This window comes from Salvelinus alpinus, chromosome 7 (assembly GCF_045679555.1).
Source record: "Salvelinus alpinus chromosome 7, SLU_Salpinus.1, whole genome shotgun sequence".
Lineage (NCBI taxonomy): Eukaryota > Metazoa > Chordata > Actinopteri > Salmoniformes > Salmonidae > Salvelinus > Salvelinus alpinus.
The window spans coordinates 56,777,499-56,792,411 of record NC_092092.1 but is presented as its reverse complement, the minus strand read 5'-3'; the positions used below and the strand labels follow the sequence as shown (position 1 = coordinate 56,792,411).

At 44.9% G+C, this 14,913-nt stretch overlaps 1 protein-coding gene across 1 annotated transcript in view; it reads left to right on the top strand.

Annotated features, from left to right (window-relative positions):
* Positions 1-14,913, top strand: part of LOC139581277 (vascular endothelial growth factor receptor kdr-like) — an 81,278-nt gene that overhangs the window by 11,482 nt on the left and 54,883 nt on the right. Inside the window, exons 2-10 of the mRNA XM_071410854.1 lie at positions 3,369-3,456; positions 4,818-5,020; positions 7,007-7,134; positions 8,368-8,527; positions 8,628-8,764; positions 8,855-9,038; positions 9,511-9,637; positions 9,846-10,015; positions 11,514-11,670. Of these exons, the coding sequence (XP_071266955.1) occupies positions 3,369-3,456; positions 4,818-5,020; positions 7,007-7,134; positions 8,368-8,527; positions 8,628-8,764; positions 8,855-9,038; positions 9,511-9,637; positions 9,846-10,015; positions 11,514-11,670 (1,354 nt within the window). The remainder of the gene's footprint in view (positions 1-3,368; positions 3,457-4,817; positions 5,021-7,006; positions 7,135-8,367; positions 8,528-8,627; positions 8,765-8,854; positions 9,039-9,510; positions 9,638-9,845; positions 10,016-11,513; positions 11,671-14,913) is intronic.

The window sequence follows — 14,913 nt, the reverse complement described above, 5'->3', positions numbered from 1 at the left end:
GGGAGCAAAAGTCATGTAGCGACTGCAAGAAATGTAGCGACTGCAATGTCCTGTGCTGTTTTCCCAGCTTTAACCTGTAACGTGTACGCTAAGAATCGGGAAGCAAGTACAGAGACTAAATGTAACAAATAACGGAACATAAAACAAAACAAGAAACACGAGTAGCGTACAGACATGAAACACAGAAACAGAAATGATCCAAAGGGATTGACAGATATAGGGGAGGTAATCAGGAAGGTGATGGAGTCCAGGTGATTCTCATGAGGTGCAGGTGCGTGTAACGATGGCGGCAGGTGTGTGTAATAACGAGTAAACTGGCGACATCGAGCGCCGGAGAGGGGGAGCTGGGGTGGACGTGACATAACCTACAGGTGTAGGATCTTAATTTGAGCCAGTTTGCTTCAGCAGTAATGTTGCTGCAGTAAATAATCCTGCAGCAACAGGAAATGTGAATTATTATGTTGATTATAGTTAATGGACTTGTTTTATAGGGGTTGATAGGGCAAATCAAGTCTGACATTTAAAAGTGGGAATTGTAAACTTTAGAAGCCTTTTTAAACCTATAGTACAAGTTAGCATTTCCTGCTGAAAATTTTCAGCAACAAAAGCAACAAAAGAGTAATCAAATGAAAATCCTACATCTGTAACGTACCAGGCGTAAAAGAAACACCTGAGCGGGGTCAAATGAAACCGGAAGCATCTTCTTTGCTTTTCTTCTGAAAATCTGATGCTTCCAGTTTGTACCGACCCTGCTGAGGGTGCCCCAGCTCTGCACAGGAGGCTTGGGACTTATGAATGGGGGTCCCAGACTAACTCTGACAATGTCAACTGCTGTTTGATAACCTTGCACAAGAGCCCAACACCAGCCAGCAGAGTGAGCTGAGTATGGCAACCTAGAGAGACATCAGATAGTGGTTCCATGTCCATAAAATCCAATGCATTGATGTAGGATTCCTAGAGAGAGAGGAACTGGTTGACTGTAAATGGAGGCATGGTCTGGTTCCATGTCTGTCCTCTTCTTTAATGTCTCCTAATGAGAACCAGGTCCTCTGAACTGAACCAGCACAACAAGCACAATTTCTAGCATTTTCAGGCGTTCCACTGGAGGAATGCAGCACACAGCTGTTCGCGGGGGGTTGTGGCGGGGGGCCTGCTGAGGTCAGCGCTGGGCAGGCAGGTGGGGGTAGGATGGGATGGGAGGCTGTGGGTGGAGAGAGACAGGGACAGGGCAGGGAGTGGAGGGCTTGATGAAGGGGGTAAGCTGGGGGGGGGGGGGGGGGGGGGGGTTTAAGTGGGCTGCCGGGGGCCCCTGCTGAACCATCCATCTGTAGTTTGTTATAGTGCAGAGCGGGGAAACTGTTTTTGGTTCCAAAGTGCTACATTCATTTTTGGACTTCATTTTTGAACTTATAAATGCATGATATATACACATTGATTCTTGAATAATATAACTTATAAATGCCTCATGAGCTTAGTTCAACTGTTGTACCTGATCAGAACCCCAAATATAAGCTTGTTTTACTCCAATGTTTGTAAACAATGTAAATGTAAACAAACACTGTATAACCTCAAAACATGGTTAAAACTCTCATTTTGATATCATGGATGTTCAGTCCATGACCATCCATGATAGTGGTTGCATTTCTCTAGCTCCATCCCTTAGCGTGGTAACGTAATATCAACAGTAGTGTCCCAGACACCAATAAGGACCCATGCATGTCCAACCCTAAACATCCTGGAGGCAATTTGTGAACCGTAAATAAAGCTTTTTAGGAATATATATATATATATATATATATATAAACATTAATGGAAAGTTTTCTAGGAATCTCAGTGTACATTCTTTTTTCTCAGCTCGTGTTCAAGATGCACCGGCAAGTTCTTCAAGGCCTTTGTTTATGTACATCGATCTATCCATATGTAAATACACACATGGGCAATAACAACTGAGTAATATCTACAGACTATTAATAACGTGTTTGTCTGGAGATTCTGATCTCTGATTATGTTTCGCAGAAGTAGAAGTATTAAAGAGAGCGACGTAGTATACTTAGACCCTATACTGGTAGTACTCTGTCATACTGAGAGGAATGTTTTCATCACTTTGAAAACCTTTGACCACATCCCTTCCCCTCCAAATAACCTTGGACTATGAAACAATGATGTTACAACATTTTGGAAGGAAGTTGATATTGAGTGCCAACATTGGCATGGGCAGTTCATTCTTGGACAACAGCTGTTCAGACCCCCACAATAAAACAAATTGCTACTCTGTGTACTTTTGAGTGTGTATGCGTGTGTGTTTGGTGTGTTCACCTGCATTTGTGTGTGTCTATGTTTCTGGAGTCCACCCAGGGAATTGGCCTTGTTGTGTAATTCCATTGTCTTTCTGGATACTGTCAGCGCTGGGCAGGCAGACATTTGCTCTTAAAGAGAACATTTTATAAACGTGTTTGCCTGGAAACCACATGTTGACTGTACACAAGCTGCTTGGGGAGTAGAGAGTCAAAAGAAGGAAATCACTTGTGAGACGGTCACAACTCACGGACAGCAGAGAGAATGACAGTGCTTCCTATGCTGAGCACCGCGAGCAGCACCTATCAACAGCTTCAGCCGGTCCACCAACAACTGGGATTTTTAATCCACCGTTTCAACTTCCCCTTTTGTTCCTCTTCTCTATAAATGTAATAATAGAATACAGCGCATGCAGCAAGGTCAGAGGTCAATCAAAAAGTGAATCTACCCATATACTGTAAGTGTGTGTCAGCATTGTTATATAATGGAAAAAGAAAGGAAGAGAGAGTCCCCACCAAACTAGATTGACTGATTGAGCTGGAGGAAGTACTTGTGGACATGTTGCGGAGCTCATCTGGGTCTGCCCAGTTCTTCCCGGTTCTGACTGGAGTGACCTCTCTGGCTGAGGGGCACAGCTGCTCCCCATGTCCCCCCTACTCCCCCCTCCCCTTCTCATCTGCCTCACACCCACTCCTCTCAAACACACTCACATAACTCATCACTATCAGACCAGACCAGACCAGTATCCTCCAGCACCCTACTCTGCACGGACTGCCCCGTAAACACCTCCCACCCCCTCACAGCAGAATAGACCAGCACTAAGTGAATACACATGGGTTGTACTCAGGAGAAAACTCCCAATGCATTTATCACACCACTGGTGAGTCAGACTGTAGGATTCATAGAGAGAGAGGAACTGGTTGACTGTAAATGGAGGCATGGTGTAATTTGTTGTATGAGAGTACTATGAAGCGCCACTTTGAAGTGTTCAGAGTGTGTTCTTGTATCCAATGACTCAGAGTGTTAGCCAATGTCTGAATGTGTGTGTGTGTGTGTGTTTCTCTGTTGTACAGGTCAGGTCAGCCTTCCAGCCCCTCTGCTGCTGCCCTCTGAGGACACACACCTTCTGCACACAGGGAATTCAATCAACCTCACCTGCAGGTATTATACACACACACACTGAACCAAAAGACTTAATGTCAAGTTCCCCAACAACAAGAGTTGTTCCTGACCACACAAGTTTTTCTTGGTCAGGTCATATGGACAGAACAAAGGGGGAGATGACTGTTAAAATGTGTCATTCATTTTGATGACAGGGGTAAAGGAAATAATCTCAACTCCCTGGCAAGGCTTTCATCAAAAAACCAACAGGTTCATGCAACCCCCTCCCCCGTTATTCATTAGATCAGGGTCAGTCAGGAGGTGAGGCCTGGTCCTGCTCCAGTTGATGGCTGTTCTCTGGACTATCACTGAAGCAATAAAGACCCAGGCTCTGATTTGGCCCCGTTAGACAGCTAGGCCAGGATAAAGAGAGGAGAGAGTATATATGAAAAGGATTGCTGGAGCATCAGACCACAGAGGCAGATAGGCAGTGACTCTCCCAGCCAGGCAACCAGTGTGGACCCAATTTATCAATCTGTTCCAATTTCCTTCGGGGGGCCGGTGGGACCCCTGTCTGTCTGAAGTTCACACATTTGTTAAGCGTTTAGAGAGCCTTGCATCATTTTCTAGGCACGCCAGGAATGCTAACCCCTGTGGCCCAATGCAACGCTTCCCTACAAGGCCATGTGCTAAAAAGGCCCCGGACGATAACTGTCTATGGGTTCTGGCCTCTGGATGAGAGTTTCTTGACCCCAGGCAATGTAGGCAGAGGCAGTGGTATGCAGTGAGACATGTTTCAAGCTCCACCGGGATCGCTTTTAATGGGACCTTAAAAACGAACACTAGAGATAATGTGTTATTTGAACACATTGTCCCAGAGATCCCAGCCATGTTCCCATGTAAAAGTCCCTGTTCTCAAGATGACTCCAGGTTATTGGAACGGCCTTCGAACACTTCCAAATAAACACAACTTGAGAGGTCCAGAGGGGAGGGGCTACTATCAAAGTCAAGTCAGGTCAAAGCCAGCATTTAACACTGATTTCACTATCAATTCTATATCTAAGTAATACTGAGATTGAATCTTGAGAGCTGGTGCCTGTGCCCTGTAAGAGCATGTTTATGTGCATAAATCAGGTGAGACAATGAAGGTGTTTGACCTGGTGATGGCATGCTGACCTGAGGATGACGACCCAGAGCTCTAGGGGGTGTAGGAGGGTAATAAGATAGTGATGATGCAGGTGGTCTGGCTGACCCTCTCAGATGGACCCTCTTTACTTTGTCACTTGACTTAGAGGTTGCCCTTAACCACAGATCTCCAATCAGATGTCCCTATCCTCAATCTAAATCTTAACCATTAGGGATAATAAATAATATCTGATCCTGTGTCAGTTCTTATGGATAACTTCTGCTGTCTTTATCAGAGGTGCGGCCCAGCTGCACTGGAGGCTGCCCTGGCGGAACGTGACCTCGGAGGGGGTTCATGTGGAGGAGTGTGAGCCCCGGGTGAACACCCACTGTAGTAAGCTGCTGGTGAGAAACCTGATCCCCAACGACACGGGGCTCTACAGCTGCAGGTACGCCCAGTCCTCCGCCAACATCAGCTCTACCTACGTATATGTCAAAGGTGAGACCCGCTTTATACCGTTCAGACATTGTAACGATGATGGTATAGCAGCTTTCATACATACAATACTGTATTTGCATCCCAAATTGCTTTACATGTACATGCTGACAGAGTAGATCATCATTGTTGAGTTCTATAATGACATTCTCCAATGAAGTCCATTGAAATCCAGCGTGTGAAAATGGAAATGAAAGGGATCTCACATTAAATCAGTTGTTGGATTCTGTTAACTTTAACGCCGATAAGGACCTTTTTCACATTTTTGATGTTTTCCTCCATAATTTTTTTGTTTGAGTTGGTTTGTTTCACAGCAACATAAGTTCAAGACATTCTCTCTAAGAATGGGTGGTGATGTTAAATGGGCCGACACCTTCCAGCGCAGTGTGATGTAAACAGAGCCAACAAATACAACAAAACTTAGAGTCTCTTAACGGCCAGGGTAGGGCCACGGTCACTGAACAGCCTGACGTTTTCCTGCATGATTTCCCCCCCCCCCAAAAAAAGTTTTTTAATAAGAGAAAAATAATAATTATAAAGGAGATTTAGCCTAGCAACAAAAGCCAAGCTCTCCACATGTTATAAAGAGGATGTCACTACAGGTATATGAGTACAGTATATGTAAAAGTGTGGGGGGGGGGGGGGTTTAGTCAAAGCCAGGCAGAAGGAGTTGTGCTTCTAACAGAGAGAGGAAGGCTTTCCTCCGCTGCCCGACTCCTTCTGGAACAGGGAAGGAGAGTGTGATCGCATCGGAAGCCCTGGTCATTGACTATTATTTCCTGCTCCCTCCGGCTTCTGTTTTTCCAGTCAGTCTGTCCTGGAGCCTCTCACGATACCGGCTATGGTCTCTCCCATGTTACAGGCCTAGTCCTCCCTTAAAACGTGGAGAATTGGCTCTACTCTGTGAGAGCAATGCAGGACAACACTAAATATCTTAAAACATTGTCATAGTTGAGATTGACATCAGTGTCCCTTTAAAAATCGTAGTCTTAGTCTGAGGGACTGTGGTGGGGATACGTCTCATGGGCAGAGAATATCTGGGCAGAGAGAGATATGAATGTCAAGCCTGATTAATAACCGTTTCTAGAAGAAAAACAGAGAGGTCCTTTCTATCTCTCCAGGACAAATTTCTGTCCAGGACATATTTCTGTCCAGGACATATTTCTCTCCAGGGCATATTTCTCTCCAGGACACATTTCTGTCCAGCACATATTTCTCTCCAGGACACATTTCTGTCCAGCACATATTTCTCTCCAGCTCCTGTGATGTGCGTGCACTACTTTTTCTTAATGTTTGACCTTTAGAACAAATGCTGATATTCGTGGCCAAAGTAACACTGTGACGCAGAAAAGCACTGGACAGGTTGAGTGTCTTCCTACTGAGGTCCTAGCCTGACTCCTCTCTCTGTCTCCCCTGGCGATCTGACAGCCTGGTAGCCAAGTGTTTAGTCTAACCAGGACTCTTTCAAAGCCCTTCAACTGTTTATTACATCATTTTCCCTGTTTATTTTTCAAATACTAGTCCCTTTATCATGCCTAAACAGCTCAGCCTGCCACAAATCACTCAAGTATTTGTGTAACCACGAAGTTCCCACAGCAGGTCTGTGAAGGAACAGCCAGTCAGAGAGGCTCTGGATGCCTGCCCTGGTGAGAAAGACTGGAGCTGTGATAGCTATGATAGCTCCGTCTCCACCCTGTTTCTTTATCCAGATCTGCACCTAGCAGGAGGAGCAGGAGGGGGTTTAGGGTAGGAGCGGATCTCACTGGTCTGGAAAATTCTATTTGATCTCTGTGTGAGATGGATGGCCTAACATTACCCTCACTCTGATTTTTAAAACCTGATTTTAAAAGAAAATGTTCTCTCCTGCTTCACTTTAGGCTGAGGACCACAACTTTCAACTTAATACAGCAAAATAATTTAGTTAAATTAAACGATATTAAAAACTTATGACCTTAAATAATTATTGATATTTTCTGATTTGTTCTACAGATGAAAAACATCCGTTTGTGGAGCACCATTTCCGCAATCCATCCACCCTGTTTAGCTACAGACATGAAGCCACCCTAGTGATTCCCTGTAGGACAACTTCTCCTGACCAGATCGTCACTCTTGAAGCGGTAAGACTTTTCATGATCATTTGTTTCTGTACCTTAAAACGTGATTTGAAATGGGCATATCATTCACATTGTCTTTCAAAGTAGAGCAAATGTTAACATTTATTATGAGACTTAGCAATGTTGACCAGTTGTATGAGATAGTATGGGCATGAGATTGATTACTTTACCAGAGTGTACCTTGACAATGTCTGAAAGACATCTATAAAGCCAAGATTGCAAAGAGACATGGTAAACAAAGGACCTCTGCACAATGGACAACATAGGAGTTCTCACACCCATCAAACGGTAGGCCATTCAGACATGCGGAAACGGCCGGAGGACAGTGGCCAGGGAGAAGGGAGGCTCAGGGGCAGGGACAGAAAAGGGAGTCATCCTGTCTGCTTCCTGTTAAGAACAGGAAGGTCCTCCAAGACAGATTTTCTCTCTAAATATAGACAACCTCTTTTTAAACATCTTGTCCAGGAAATGCGGATCTAAAAAACAATCCATATCCAATCAGAGGAAACAATAGGCCGATGATGCTCCTGGGTATAGTTAAGTGATTTTTAATACAATTATATTAGGAGGAAATCTCTCTCGATGTGACCAAGCTCCTTGTCTTTTTGCAGTAGCCTTTAACACGAGACGGCCTTCCTATAAATCACGTGCAACAGTGAACAGAGTGTCTCTTTTCCTTCACGATGCCACAGCTCAGAGCCACCGCCCTCAACAATAGATGGCTGTGTTTGTATTCACAGGGTTGATATATAGCTGCGTGTCACAATGCCTTGGACATGGACAAACAAGTCTTATTCAGAGGGCAAAGATAGTGGGTTGTGTGACCTTGCTATTGGAAGATCTATGGCATTTCTCCTTCCTGCCTGCTTCCTTCCTTCCCCTCTCTCTCCTAGCAGCATAACACTTGGCTGGAGAACAAACAGCCGCAGTAGTAGGCCTTGGCCACATCCATCCATTTCATCCTTTGTTCAAAGTCAACAGTGCTCCGCGCATCACTGCGTGGATAATTGCGATGGTTACACTCCATAAAACCGCAAAAAGGAATTAGATGTCGGTTCTGACGGGCAGGCGTCGCCAGCTGAGCTCATTGGAGCGTGGAGTTTCATACCAAACCCAGTTGCCCGCATCGTACTTCAGTCTGACTGGCTGAGTGCTTTTTAAAGACTGCAGAACTAGAAACTCCACTAAACATATAAGCCCCTTCATAAACACCTTTCTACCTGTCTCTTCTTTCAGTGGCCACCCTTATCAAAGGAGGTTGAACAAGGGAAGGAATGGGACCCCAAAATGGGTTTCAAGATCCCATACGGTCCCTACAAATCCTATCATCTCCTAACCTGTGTCACCAGCGTCAACGGCCAACGGGTCCAGTCCAAATACATCCCTCTGAGGACTAGTGAGTATCTTCTCCTTTTCTTGTTGAGCTCTTAGAGCGACAGGGAAACTACTGATGGTGTTAATTCACTGTGTCTTCCCTTCTATCTCTGCTTGCATAGCTATCTTGCTGAGGAACGTGAAGATCAACCCAAGACGTATCAAGCTGTTAGTGGGAGATAGCCTGGTCCTCAACTGCTCTGCAGAGACCACCTTCAATGGAAGGATCAACTTGACTTGGGAATACCCAAAGAGGATGGTAAGTTCTAAGTCACTCAACATCCTTTAAGATTACTGGTCGATGAATCCGCTGTTTCAGGGTTGTTGATGAGTGCCTTTGTGTCCCCAGGTCAATCGGAACCCTATCATCAACAAGTCCAAAGAAGATCCAGCTTTGGTCACCAGTATGTACAAAGCAATCACCTTGTCCAACATCACCATGGACAACAGGGGCGTGTACAGGTGCACGGCTGATATAGGGAACGCTGAGATGCGGAACAAGAAGCAGGCCACAGCCAAAGTCACCATCTACGGTGGGTCACTGTGTTAGGAACTGGTACTGCGTGAAGGCAAGGTCTCACTGAGCTAAGGCAGAGGCAGACATAACTCCATCGTAATGTTAATCTTCGGCAACGATTGTGTGATCAAGTAATAAGGCCAGAGGGGGTGTCGTGTATTGCCGATATAGCAAGGCTAAGGCGTGTTTAAGCACGACGCAACGCGGAGTGCCTGGATACAGCCCTTAGCTGTGGTATATTGGCCATATACCACAAACCCCCGAGGTGCCTTATTGCTATTATAAACTGGTTACCAACGCAATTAGAGCAGTACAAATAAATATTTTGTCATACCTGTGGTATACGGTCTGATATACCACGGCTGTCAGCCAATCAGCATTCAGGACTCGAACCACCTAGTTTATGATCTCATTTATAATACATTTATGGTGTTGTTTTTCAACAGTCGTTTTCATGCTCTCACTATTGGTCTTCTGTGTGATTTCAGAACATCCATACCTGAATGTGTCCTATAAGAATGAACACGCCAGGAGAGTGGTCTACACCGAGGGTAGAAACAAGCTGATGTTTGAACCCAAGGTCAATGCACTGCCACCACCCGACACTATGACATGGTAAGACTGAGTTCAGTTGCTGGGACTATTCACTGAATGTATTGTCAACTCCTGATGAATATAATGGCACTGTTGTGACTGTGTGCACTAAACTGGAGTGTTCGATTTGAGACGTAGAGTTGCTGATCTATTATCATCACAACTTTCATATCAGTATGTTACGATTTGCTGAACTTCTAAAGTAAATGTGGGTGTATCCCATTCCCAGGTATAAGGATGGCATCCCCATCAACGAGAACTCCACCTGTTACGAGTTTTCAGGCTACAACCTCTTCGTCAAGGACTTGAAGCAGAAGGATGCCGGGGTCTTCACCATCGCCCTGGGCAACAAAGAGAGAGGCCTCTACAGGAATCTCAGCTACACTCTGATAGTCCAAGGTAAAGCTCTTATATCCCCATGATATCCCGTCTTATATCCGTCCTTTATCCCTCCAAATGACTGGCGATCCTGAGGAAATGAAGCAATGCCCTGGACTTTGGGCCTCAGCATTTCGAGCAGTCTCAGCACTTTGGGTTGTGTATCCCCTGGTTGGTGCAGGGCTGCAGGTAGCAAAAGCTCCAGCATGACAGGAACCTGGGGGCTTGTGGGGTTTGTTGTTTCCAGCAGTGGATTGACGTAGCCGGGCCAGCTGGTGTTGATTAGCCAAGCTCTTTTTGAAGGGGCTTCGCGGGTTGTGTAAACGGCCCTGTCTCTTCACTCTACCCACTCTAGACCTTTATTTACATTTATTACATTTATTTATGTGTATGTAGCCTACAGCACCGCTCATGTAAACAACATGATACAGGGCTATATGTGTACTGTATATGATTTAGCATAGCATTTGAAACAAATATATCGTAATGATTGCCATGTAAATACTGATGGTCGTTATCACTAGCGGTTATAAACGTGGTCGGTATTATGTTATGGGGCTTTGATAGTGTGTTGGATGGAGAGTCGGGGAGTGCAATGTGCTTGCCGTTAAGAACTGTGTTGAGCAACACATGTGCCACTCAGATACTACTCCAAGCTGTCAATGGGGGGGCAAAAAAATGCATCACAAAGTATTCCATTCCGTTCCCTGCACATTATCCAAGAATCCCCTTACTCTGCCAAAGTGTAAAGGTCAGCCCCATATAAATTGTATTTATAGTCCCTCGCGTTCCCTTTTGCTCCACGAATCATTATTATTGGAATGACAAAAAAAATACTCACTCTCACAGACACAAACAATGGAAGGAGAAATATAAAGGAAATTCCTGGGAACAGTTAGGGAACTATTTTAAACATCGTTCATCAAGCGTTTGAAGTCCAGCCCCAGTGTTCCAGATCTCAAATGGATTCAGCAGCCGGGGCTTGAACTGAGGACATTACTGAGAGAAACCATGTCACGACTTTGCACATTCGCACACATGTACGCACGCACACACACAACACACACACTGACTGGTGGAGAATGATTAACTGATGTGAGCAGAGCATTCCTCTTGAGGTGGCATCCAGGCAGTAAGTCCGTCAGTCTGGTTTTGATTACTGCTGTGCTCTCCCACACTGCTGATCCACTGACCTGGGACGGGGCATAGGGCCACATCTGGCCCAAAGGCAGCTGGGTAGAGACTGGACCAAGCTCTGAGACACTGACACCCTGATGTGATGGACAACCCCCAGGGTATCAGGGCTATGTAATTACTCAACCTTTTTCAAGCACTTCACAGCCGACTCTCAGAGGTTAGAAGACAACTGGTGTCCATGGGACCTTTTCCATGGTTATTCATCATGATGACAAACCTCTCTCTCATTATAAAGACATTATTACCGCCAATGGCCAGGTGTAACTGTTGATGCAACAGTGTCTGATCTCTTTGTCTGTATGTGTGTATGTGTCTCCCACAGTGATGCCAAAGATCTCCGAAGAGGAGGTGGCCTCGGAGGACGTGCAGCCCTACATGTTCGGCAAGCAGCACCAGCTAACCTGCACCGCCTTTGGAGTGCCCATGCCCGACATCACGTGGCTCTGGCAACCATGCCATCCTGACCCCACCAACAAAGAGTGAGTCACTAACAAAGAGTGAGCCATCCTAGGCTGTTTATCTTGGGCAATCCAGGTGGTTATATTAACTAAATCGTTAACTAAACTGTGAAGACCATTTTGTTGGTATTCACCTACGGTGTCAGTGCCTTTGAGCCTTCCAGTTACACAATTCTGTGTTCTGCACTTCTTGTTTTAAGTTTTCACAATGTTCCTTCGTTCCTGATGTACTTCGATATGTTCTGTTATTTATTGTAAACCATAAGAATATGTTAGAACTGTGTAGTATCAATATCTTGCACAACCATAACGCACCACTTCCAGGAAACAACCATAAGGCACCACTTCCAGGAAACAACCATAAGGCACCACTTCCAAGAAACAACCATAAGGCACCACTTCCTGGAAACAACCATAAGGCACCACTTCCAGGAAACAACCATAAGGCACCACTTCCAAGAAACAACCATAAGGCACCACTTCCTGGAAACAACCATAAGGCACCACTTCCAGGAAACAACCATAAGGCACCACTTCCAGGAAACAACCATAAGGCACCACTTCCAGGAAACAACCATAAGGCACCACTTCCAGGAAACAACCATAAGGCACCACTTCCAAGAAACAACCATAAGGCACCACTTCCTGGAAACAACCATAAGGCACCACTTCCAGGAAACAACCATAAGGCACCACTTCCAGGAAACAACCATAAGGCACCACTTCCAAGAAACAACCATAAGGCACCACTTCCAAGAAACAACCATAAGGCACCACTTCCTGGAAACAACAATAAGGCACCACTTCCAAGAAACAACCATAAGGCACCACTTCCAGGAAACAACCATAAGGCAACACTTCCAGGAAACAACCATAAGGCACCACTTCCAAGAAATAACCATAAGGCACCACTTCCAGGAAACAAAGCACTAAATTCCGAACTGTGATGAAGTCATATCTTTTTTCTCAAAAATCCAGTCTATGAATCAAAATGTTCTGAGTCACTAGAATCATCTGACTGACAGAAACTACCGGATCACGGGGAGGGTCACTGCGCATTTCTAGTTATTTCTGTAACATAAACTGGGTATTCTGAGTTTATTGTTCTGGTTCTTGGAAGTGCAAGACAGTCATACATCCTCGTATCGTCCATATGTCCACACAGACCCTGAGATTTATTGTCCTCTCTCTGGTCTCTATCAATGGACATGATTAGTGAAGCAGACCAGCATTGTCCCTGCCAGCGCACATCCTGGTTATGTTTTGGATGAGTGTTTACGTTTGATCACCCTCAGGGGGGCCGGCAACAAGCGGATGCATTAGGTGTTCAGGGGAAATGGAAAGAGAGCCTTTGACGTGACTTACGCTTTTGGGTGTTAACAAGGCAACACTCCATCTTAACTCCTCCTCCACATTTACTGGATTGGTTCAACAGTGCAGAAGAGAACCTCCCCCGGCAGTTTATTTCTTCTGATCAGGACTTTTACGCCTGCTGCGTTACATTAGGGTTTGTTGATGCTGAGCTCAGCTGTCAGAGTATTGGAACTGGATCATACACACACACACACACACACACACACACACACACACACACACACACACACACACACACACACACACACACACACACACACACACACACACACACACACACACACACACACACACACACACACACACACACACACGCACGCACACACACACACACACACACGCACACACACACACACACGCACACACACACACACACACACTGAGTCTGTGAGTCTGGAGTCCAGAACCACCGGGCTAGCCCGAGGCTCCCTCTCCAGAAACAGGCTTGCATCCATTTAATTGACTCTGTCCCAAAATACAGACATTTGTCAAAGAAATGCAGCCCCGGAGAATTCCCCACTCATTTGTGGCCAGTGGCTCTGTGGGTGGGGAGAGAGGATATTTTAGTCTCAGACTCCCCAAGCTTTTATAGAGCTGAACGGGACAGAGCGTGTGGTATGAGCGTGAATGTCGACCTGCTAGGGAACCTTCATAAACAACATGAACAATTTATAAGACAGTTCGTATTTGATTAATGATGGGCAGTCCCACCTATGTGAAGCTAGCCACAATAAGGATAAGCCACAATAGTGGAATTTGTGGTTTGCCTTCCAAGTAAAAGTCCCTCTTTGAACGTGATGCAAATGGATACAAATAGTGGAATCATGCCATATTTAGACTAGATAATGCTAAACAAGGTTGGGGTGTTGGTATGTGGAGCAATGTAATGGGTTATCAGTCTACTCAGTGACATCCACAGAACACAACTGTGAAGAGTTTACACAAATATTAGCTCTCATTGCGAGACTTTGACTAATGGAAATCACCTCTCTAGTCACCCTATTGTGCGTATTGACTTTCATATTGCACTGTACAGCCTCACATAAGGATTGGGGGTCAATAAAATGGCATATCAGTCTACTCTGTACCCAAGTGCTTTTTCCCCAAAGTCTTCCTCAGAGTTCTCAGACTCCAAAACATCCACGTTGTATTGTTTTTCCTCTGGAGAGTCCTGCAATAAGAGCTAAAATGCTAATATTTGTGTAATCTCTTCGCAATTGTGTTCTGTGGGTGTCACTGAGAAGACTGATACCCCATGTCATTGATCCACAATCCATAGATAAGGCTGTACAGTGAAATAAGTACGCCCCCAATGCAATTCTAAAGTCTAATATATCCAGTGTGATTTCAACAGATTTTTGTCAAATTAACAAATCATTGTCTTTTGTTGAATTTATATAACAAACATTCCAACCTTGTTTAGCATGATCTATTCCATTATGGCATGATTCCACGATTTGTTTTAATTTGCATCACGTTCTATGAGTGACTTTTATTTTGAAGGCGAAATGCAAATTCCACTTTTGGGGCCAATCATTATTTTGGCTAGCTTCACATAGGTGGGTCCGACCATCATTAATCAAATACAAACTGTTTTATAAATTAGGGCTCTTTTAGATGATGACACCTAGCTAGATAGTCAGCTAACTAACTATAGCTAGCCTAGTGGTTAGAGCGTTGGACTAGTAACCGAAAGGTTGCAAGTTCAAATCCCTGAGCTGACAAGGTACAAATCTGTCGTTCTTCCCCTGAACAGGCAGTTAACCCACTGTTCCTAGGCCGTCATTGAAAATAAGAATTTGTTCTTATTAACTGACTTGCCTAGTTAAATAAAGGTAAAATAAATAGCTACTGAAACAGATTATGTCGTTTTGCTATGTTTTTGGGGAA